At 37.9% G+C, this 9,202-nt stretch overlaps 1 protein-coding gene across 1 annotated transcript; it reads right to left on the bottom strand.

The window, feature by feature from the left end:
• Window positions 1-457: 457 nt before the first annotated feature.
• LOC126212629 (zinc finger protein 239-like) lies at window positions 458-1,585 on the bottom strand. The gene has a single exon (XM_049940057.1). The coding sequence runs from the start codon at window positions 1,583-1,585 to the stop codon at window positions 458-460; it is 1,128 nt and encodes a 375-aa protein (XP_049796014.1).
• Window positions 1,586-9,202: the final 7,617 nt, after the last annotated feature.

Raw genomic sequence — 9,202 nt, 5'->3', positions numbered from 1 at the left:
CCAACATTCACTTTGTGTGGTCCCTGTTCAGTGTGCATTAATTCGTGTTTCTTGAGACTGCCCCATTGAGGAAACGATTTACCACAAACTCTATATTTGTAGGGTCTTTTTCCAACGTGTGTCAACAAATGCCTCTTGAGATGGCTCGACTGAGTAAACGATTTTCCACCAAAATCGCATTCGTGGGGTCTCTTTCCTGTGTGTATTAATTCTTCTTCCAGATTGCCCGAACGAATAGACGATTTTCACAAACATTATATTAGTAGCGTCACTTACCAGTGTGTATTAATCATTACCTCTTGAGATGTCTCGACTCAGTAAAAGATTTTCCACAAACATCGCACTCGTGGGGTGTCTTTCCTGTGTGTATTAACTATCGGCTCTTGAGATGTCCCGACTGAGTAAACGATTTTCCACAAACACCGCATTTTTGGGGTCTCTTTCCTGTATGTATTAATTAGTGTGTCTTGAGACTACTCGACCGAGTAAACGATTTTACACAAACACCGCATTTATGGGGTCTCTTTCCTGTATGTATTAATTCATGTGTCTTGAGACTGCTCGACTGAGTAAACGATTTTCCACAAACACGGCATTTGTGGGGTCTCTTTCCCATGTGTATTAATTCATGTGCCTTGAGATTGCCCGAACTAATAAACGATTTGCCACAAACAGTACATTTGTATGGTCTCTTTCCTGTATGTATTAATTCATGTGTCTTGAGATTGCCCGACTGAGTAAACGATTTTCCACAAACACCACATTCGTGGGGTCTCTTTCCTGTATGTATTAATTCATGTGTCTTGAGATTGTTCGACTGAGTAAACGATTTTCCACAAACACGGCATACGTGGGGTCTCTTTCCCGTGTGTATTAATTCATGTGCCTTGAGATTGCCCGAACTAATAAACGATTTGCCACAAACAGTACATTTGTATGGTCTCTTTCCTGTGTGTATTAATTTGTGGGTCTTGAGATGACCCGACTCGATAAAAGATTTTCCGCAAACATCGCACTCGTGGGGTCTCCTTCCTGTGTGTATTAAAATATGTTTCTTGAGATGGCCAGACTGAGTAAACGCTTTTCCACAAACACCGCATTCGTGGGGTCTCTTTCCCGTGTGTATTAATTCATGCACCTTGAGATTGCGCGAATGAGTAAACAATTTACCACAAACATCACATTTGTGATGTCTCTTTGCACTTAGCACAGTGTGGACATTAACATGATCACTTGTACACAAAATTCCATAGTCATCACATCTGAGTTTCTCTACAACTTGTGCCACAGTACGTGTATTGCATATGTCACTAAAGGATTTCCTTAAAGTTTTCCTGGTTTCCTTGGATGAAGATTGCTTCTCAGTCTGTTCCACGATTTCTTCTTGTACACTTTCTAAGGAGATGATGTTTTCATGGTCATCACTGAATTCAAGTTTCTCACTGTTGGCAGCTGATAATGCTTGGTCACCCTCACTCATTCTCAAATGTTCTTTCAAGCTGTCATCAGTGGGCAATACCTCACCACATGACTTACACACATATGCAGGTGCCTGCACACCATCAATGTGCATGAAGATATGCATTATGAGTCTGTATTTTGAAGGGAAGCTCTGTAGGCAGAAACTACAGTTAAGCTTATGGAATTCCTTTTCCCTGATGTTACAACTTAATCTCGTGCCACATAAGCTGTCTTCTTGTGAAGCCTGTAACTTGGTATAGTTATGAGACACACTGAAATCTGTTGACATCTCTGTATCTATCTCCAGATCGTCATCGACTAGTCCTTGATGTAATGCTTCTTGATACGAAACGTTACAGCTGTCACAAGCACTGAGGAAGGAGAAAAGAGGTGTGAAATGTTGATTTACACCATACAAAAAACAGTATTTCACCATCCACAAAATCAGGGACTATAAACTGAAAGATGAAAATATATGGGTGTCACAGATAACTTATTCAGTACATGTAAGTGATTTAAAATTATCATGACATTCTGCCAGAGCGATAGAATTTTTATAAGGCAAATGATCACAGGAAATGCAATTACGACCAGTCTCATTCAGTGCTGACTGGGTATCCTAATTTTTTAGTAGGTACTGTTATTGAAAGGTCTTTTAATATTTTTAAAATACTGTTCAACAATCTTTTACACCAAATTATTACTTTTATTAGATATAATATCCTCCAGTTTTTGACATAACAGTTTCCACCCAAAGATAAAGGAAAAGAAAAGAGAAATCAATGATTCTAAATTCAAATAAATCACTTTCTCGAAGTGGATTTTTCTTTTTTTTGGAGAACACTTTGAGCTTAGAGTGTAAATTCTTAAAAGCACTCATGATAAATTTATTTCACAAAGAAATGCTCTCCGCCCAACCACTACAGCACAACCTGTGGATATGGATGAAATCACGAGGGAGGAGGTAGGCACTGCGTTTACCCCATATACAGGCGCACTCTCGGGGAAGATCGCCCGCATTTTGAAGAAACACCGGGTCGGAACGGTGTTTTGTCCTCCAAATAAAACTCGTGCACTGGTGGGGAGCGCCAAAGATGACCTCGGTTTGAGGAAGGCCGGTGTGTACCAGATTCCGTGTCAATGTGGCAAGTCGTATATTGGCCAGACGATGCGTACCGTCGAGGATCGATGCCGTGAACACCAGAGGCACACTCGACTGATGTATCCGAGCAAGTCGGCGGTCGCTGAACATTGTTTGTCGGAAAATCACGCTATGGAGTATGAACGCACGAGGATTCTGGTACAGACGTCGAGATACTGGGACAGCGTTGTTAGAGAGGCCATCGAAATTCGCACCAATGACGACCTCATAAATCGTGACTGTGGCTATAATCTTAGCAAGGCTTGGGAACCAGCGATTGGGTTAATCAAGAGTAAATCGAGCAAATGTATAGTTGTGACGACCACGGCGGACAGAGCCATCACACCGACGTCATCTGAGACGCCGTCGCAATATGTTCCACCGCGCGACCGTGGCGCGGGGCGCGGACGGCGGAGTGAGCGCGCCGCGGGCGGAGGGTATTTAAATCGGCCGCCGCCGCCGCGACCGAACCCAGTTCCCCCTGAGCAGCCATAGTGTACGGATCTCCGTGCCGGCACGTTCACAGGAGCTCAGTCCGTCAGTTCACCTGATGATGGCGACATGTATGATCGCCGAAATATTGTGCCCGTTGGACACTGTAGACCGGCAGTACACCCGTGGATATTTTGATTATCAAATACGCCGGGAGAAACTCAAGAATCAAAGCTTGTGATATTTGGGACTTATGGCATCATGTCAAGATCGATTACATGCTGTTAACCCTTATGAACTTCAGTTTAATATTATATCTCTTAACTGCATCTTACCATTTTAGTTATTCATAATTTTCCTCAAGAATGTGTTGCCTCATTTCTACCAGCCCTTCTCAATTGCTGTGTAACGTCTGAAAAATAACGTATGATAAACAATAACTTACTATAGTGTTGTGAGAATATATGATATTTAGTGTGCAATTAAAAAGTCTATCAGCATCTCCACAACACAATGTCATGATGTCCTAATTTTGTGACTTTTTGGTAATAGCAAAGTTATTTGACATGTTTTAGTTGTGTGGTACCCACTTAACATATGAAACATTTATGTTGCCAAAGTGAAGTGACATGCCTGCCTTAATGAAACTGGGAGACATACAGTATGTAAAATTACAATGGAGGGATATCTAGGGAGCGTCCACACGCTAACATGTGGTTAATGAAGATGGATGGCCGGTCTTTCCAGTACTAAAGGTACCAGCCACCACCATACCATATACTAGGGAAATTATTTTGAAATTCCTGAGGACATGCTGTTCTGCTGTATAGTTTAATGATAATGACATCCAATTGGGTAAAATATTCCAGTAGCAATATAGCCTCCCATAAGATCTCTGGGAGGGGGCTACTCTGGTGGATATCATCAGGGGAAAGAAACAATATCACTACAAGTGAGAGTGTGGAATGTTAAGTCCCTTGATTGATTAGGTGAGTCAGAGAACATGAAATCAGAAATGGATAAGTTGAAGTTTGATATGGTGGGTATTAGTGTGGTGCATGGGAGGAAGAACAACATTTCTGGTTAGGTGAGTGCAGAGTTATCAACACAAAATGAAAGGAGTAATGCATGAGTAGAAGTAATTATAAATAATAATACAGAAATGTAGGTAAACTATTATGAACAGTACTGTTGACGCAGTTCCGTAGGAAACACAGATAAAAAGGCAAAACTATCCATAATTGTACAGGCACATATAATTACTAGCTCTGTCAATTATGAAGAACTTAAAGGAATATATAATCTTGTACCTAGATAAAATTTTGAAGTGGAGCAAACCTTTAACCATTAGGACTAAAAATAGTGAATTTCACAATATGGAGAAACATAGCGCCCTATCACTACACTCATAAATTCTTGAGTGTAGCAATATGTGGAGATACCAATGGGATCATCACACTCGTTCAATTGTAGGTACAGCAGTCAGTCCATTGCTGGGATACCACAGAAATCCAATGCTTTCAAAACAACTGTGTGACTCAACTCAGAACATTGCTAAAGGGTGTGTGATGCATATCAAGTAGGTCTAACCAGGGATATTAATCTTTTACTTCACATTGCTTTGTAAGGAACAGATGTTGATCTAGACATAGCAGTCACACTCATCTGTGAGCATTTACTAGGTGAAAAATGATAAATGTTTACCATGGATATACACAGTAAATGCAGAATTGAATTATTTCCTAAAAATGATTTTGCAACCTCATGAGTCCAGCCTTCCTATACAACAGGTCAAGTGGCTACTACAGTTCAAACACCAAAACAGCATAGCCACAATTTGGGATGAGAACATCTTGTGCCAGGAAAAAAGAGCTTTACTGAACTCAAAGGAAGATCTGATAGTGCATTTCAGACAGTATAGCAGAGTATTTCACTATGCACAGTTTGTTGTCTTCTGAAGTAGTTAGAGCTCTGTCTACCTTGCACAAGATACTTAAGTCCAAGGAGTTATTCATCCCTTGCTCTTACTTCCACTCGGTATCATGGTTTTTTAGAGAATAAGAATATTAGGAAAATTATTAACACAATTGATAACATTTGTCCTGTAATTTCACTCCAATTCTGTGGTGACAATACTTTCCTTCTATGATATAAGCACAACTGATAAGTATTCATTTTACTGTCATTGCCAGATAAATCACTGTTAGTTTTTCTCCCAAATCAGCCAACTTTGCAATGTGTGCATTAAGTCCTTTTGGGGAATTGTACTGTGTCAGATTTCCCAAATTCAGACACTGGTAATTCTACGCATCCTTGGTTAGTAGCTTCTCAAGTCACAAAAGATGACTCACCAGTTAAGTCTTCATGGCCTTACTAAAGCTGACTACAGCTGCTTTATGAAATTTAAGATCATGATGGTGGCCTGTAAACTGTCAATACAACAAGCTTATGTTTCCACTTCCACAATGCTGACACAGTATTCAAAGAGCTGTTCACCCGAACATTCATTAATCTGAAGGGGCTTAAACTTGACTCCAGTTTTTGGGTATATAACCACTCACCCTTTCCTCTTACTCATTCTACATGGTAGGACATTAGCTTGTACCCATCACATTGAATTTCTATGACTTCCATGTCATATTCAATTAGATAGTTAGCTCTATACAGCTGCGGACACTTCACCTGCACTTTAGTTTGCTTCTTTTTAATAAAAGAAGTACACTGTTTTTATTAAGGAACCAATACACAAACCAGCTGTTTTATAGAATGTGTTACTAACCCTACTTCTTTGTAATATTTTTACTTATGAATAATAATGAACAATCAATCATGCTCAACATGAACTCACTTAAGGTGAACACTTGGTTAACACCAGCAAAATATCTGTACTGGCAGTGATGTACATGATTTTATACAATGTTTTAATGGTTAACAAATTTCAGTCAACATGAATTACAAACTGTTTTTTAGTCTGTTGCATCATTACATTTTTCATTAAACCTGAATTGTCAACGTTTTTCTCTTTTCTTTATGTTTCTCTAGCTGACCTTTATGCATATCATTGCTCAACAATCGCCATCAACAAGGAAAACAATTGTGACACCAACAGTGTGGAAAACTAGATTCCATCAACAAGTGCAATTCCATGTTGAGATGTGCTTTTATATTCTTTAAACAGGGCAACTATTAGTAACATTGAGTTCCAAGCAGGGAAAGGGTTGTCATGCAATAGGAAGCACAAAGCATAGATCAGCAAGCGAAACTAAATATTCTGCAGGAAGCAGAACATGGTGTATTGAAAAACAGCACAACTGGCAGAAAGCTTAGACTCAACAAATTTACATTATCCACACTATTTAAATGAAAAGTTCTTAATTCTGCTGCACTGGGTTCCAGGTGCAAATCAAAGTGATTTCACAGTGTTATGCATGAAGATGCTGAACATTTACTTTTACAATGGTTCAAGCTATATGTGCACTTCCAACGTATCCTTAAGTGGAACTATAATTCAATCAACAACAAATGAGGCTGCAGAAAAAAATTTAGACATTCAAAACAGACATCAGGTGTTTTGCTCGTTGACTGTGTAAGTTCCAAAATAGAAGCCTAATTTCATGCTCAAAGATTGGCAATGAAATGAATAAAGTTGATGAAGAAAGGGCAAGCATTGGTTGCATGAATTTGACCAAGTGAGAGAAAAGTTTGCTATATATTACGCCAGCAATGCAGGCAAAACTAGGATTTCTTTACAACTTCTGCCAAGTCAAACCCACAAAATAAAAGATGACATGTGGCATGGTGGGGACAGCAGTAAACAATGTTTTTAACTTTTGTACTTGTCTGTAATTCATACAACATAGATGAACAACAATCTTAGGTGATCAGTAAATCTGAGAAACTGATGTATTTTAAGAACATGAAATTAATGCCTTACCTTGCATCTACTCTCATTATTGGAAAGCTTGGATTGACAGTTAATGATAAATGGCTTTTATGTTTTAATATTAACTAATTTAAATGTTCACTTTTTACTACCAAATATGTTAAGTTGCCTTCTGCCTTTGAATCAAGGCATTACCGCTGCTATGAAGACATTGTATCACAAGCCATTTGTACTATCCTTATTGCTGAAAAGGAGATGGAAGCATTGGATGTAATACAAGCTGGGGATCAGATCCATCAGTTTCCTTGTAACACTTACAGAACTGTTTTAGCAATGCCTGGAGACATTATGTTGGCAAGTTAGATGGTGACAACAATATCACGTCACCTGACTATGGATTATTTTGCAAGACATTTAAAATCCTGAACCTGGTGTACAAACATTTCTGTCTGAGGTGCAAAATACATCAGAAGAATGTGAGGAGGACAAGACCATTTTGCCTACCCACCATGAAATGTTAAATGCCTTGGACACTTTAGAAAGTTTTGCTGCAACATCTGAACAGATCATTAGCTTTACATACATTCTTACAGCTGGTTATCTAGATAGCGAGCATGTTTGTTTCTTTCTGTGGCAGCACGATGTATTGAATGTTTGCCATTAGAAAATTATCTGCAAGTGCAATTTTAAAGGCATTTTTGTTCCTCTCTGTGACAGCACAATATACTAGATTTAGAACATTATTTGAGTGTATAATTTTTCACGTTACAGTACAGTATTTAATGTAAGGGCTTTAGTTTTCATTTTTTGCTGTTTGTGTTGTTATTGCAAGCCAATGTTATAAATGGGACTGATGTACGTTGTAATATCGTAAAGTTCCTTTTTAATCTTTTGCAATAATAGAATAGTGGATATAGTAGTGTTTTCTCTGATATTATGCATAATATTGCTGTAGTCTGTATATATTGTATGTATATACAGCAAATGGTTAATATACAGAAAAAATGGAACTCCAAAAACAGAACTTTTTAAAAATAACTTCTGGTATTTTGGTCCCTAGGGGTTATTATTTTTCTTTCACATGGAGTAACTAAAAATGTATACAGCTCAAAAAATTCTGCAGTGAATAATAAAAAACGTACCTTAAACTATCAGATGCATTTCTTATTGAGCCTGCCACCTGAAAGAATACAAAGAATAACCGGTGATTTAAAATTGATGAAACAGTAAATAAATAAAATTGTATTAACACCCACTAACATCTGATTGTTCCAAACAATAGTTGGAAATATTATTATCAAAGAGACACAACATAACTGTAGCAGTTATTGAAGAAAATTATAAGTAAAAATTAACACTTCATTTCAGCACTTTGCTTTTAGCTTTGTAAATAATTATAAAGACAATGATTTATTAGAAAACAAATTTCCTGTTTGATACTTCAAAATTAAAAGCGCGAAACATCATTCACCTGCCATGCACATACAGTAAGGTGAAGTACCGGAGAAAAATGTAAAAAATCGTCTGATTTTTATTGATGAAACAGGTAAAGAAAAGAACTGAAAAAAAGTTCTATCTGAACTGCTATTGAACGTATTTTTTTCACAACTGTAGCATTGAATATTATGCCATACTCTTCAGATAGCTCACTGCATGGAACATCAAAGTCGTTAAATGTCACATCAGTTTCATCCACAGAGGAAATGATGGATTACTGCATGACATGGAAGTTATAGGAATTATTACATGAAGTGCTGTTATTTTATAGGCATATAAATGACAAAGATTCGTGTATTATCATAAATAGGAAATAAACAACATGGTTAGCATGAGGACAGTGTCCTCTTCAAATGATTGAATGTGCTTTCATACATACAATGAATACCTATGAAGAATCAATGAGCAAGTGGACAACTACAATAGCAGTAAAGTAAGTGTTACTCGAGTCTAGCAGAAGACCATTAAGATCAAGGATAATCAAAAGATTCAGTCATCAAACCCAGAGATGATCACCTAATGAGAAACATGTCAGATTAAACAAACTATCTCACATTAACAGTAAAGACTGAGTCATCTCTAACAGCAAGTTGAATTAAGGTAACTAAATCAGTTAATTTTTTTTAAAAATAATAACTGCACTGAAAATGAGTAATAACAAAGACAATGGTACTGACAGTCAGATACCTCTAATCTCCTCACACTGATGATTACGGGAGATGTTCCAGATTCCGTCGTCGTCGTCGTCGTCGTCGTCGTCGTCGTCGTCGTCGTCATCCCATACATTA

Source organism: Schistocerca nitens, chromosome 11, assembly GCF_023898315.1.
Source record: "Schistocerca nitens isolate TAMUIC-IGC-003100 chromosome 11, iqSchNite1.1, whole genome shotgun sequence".
Taxonomy (NCBI): domain Eukaryota; kingdom Metazoa; phylum Arthropoda; class Insecta; order Orthoptera; family Acrididae; genus Schistocerca; species Schistocerca nitens.
The sequence above is the reverse complement of the archived record's forward strand: the minus strand, read 5'-3'. Positions and strand labels throughout refer to the sequence as shown.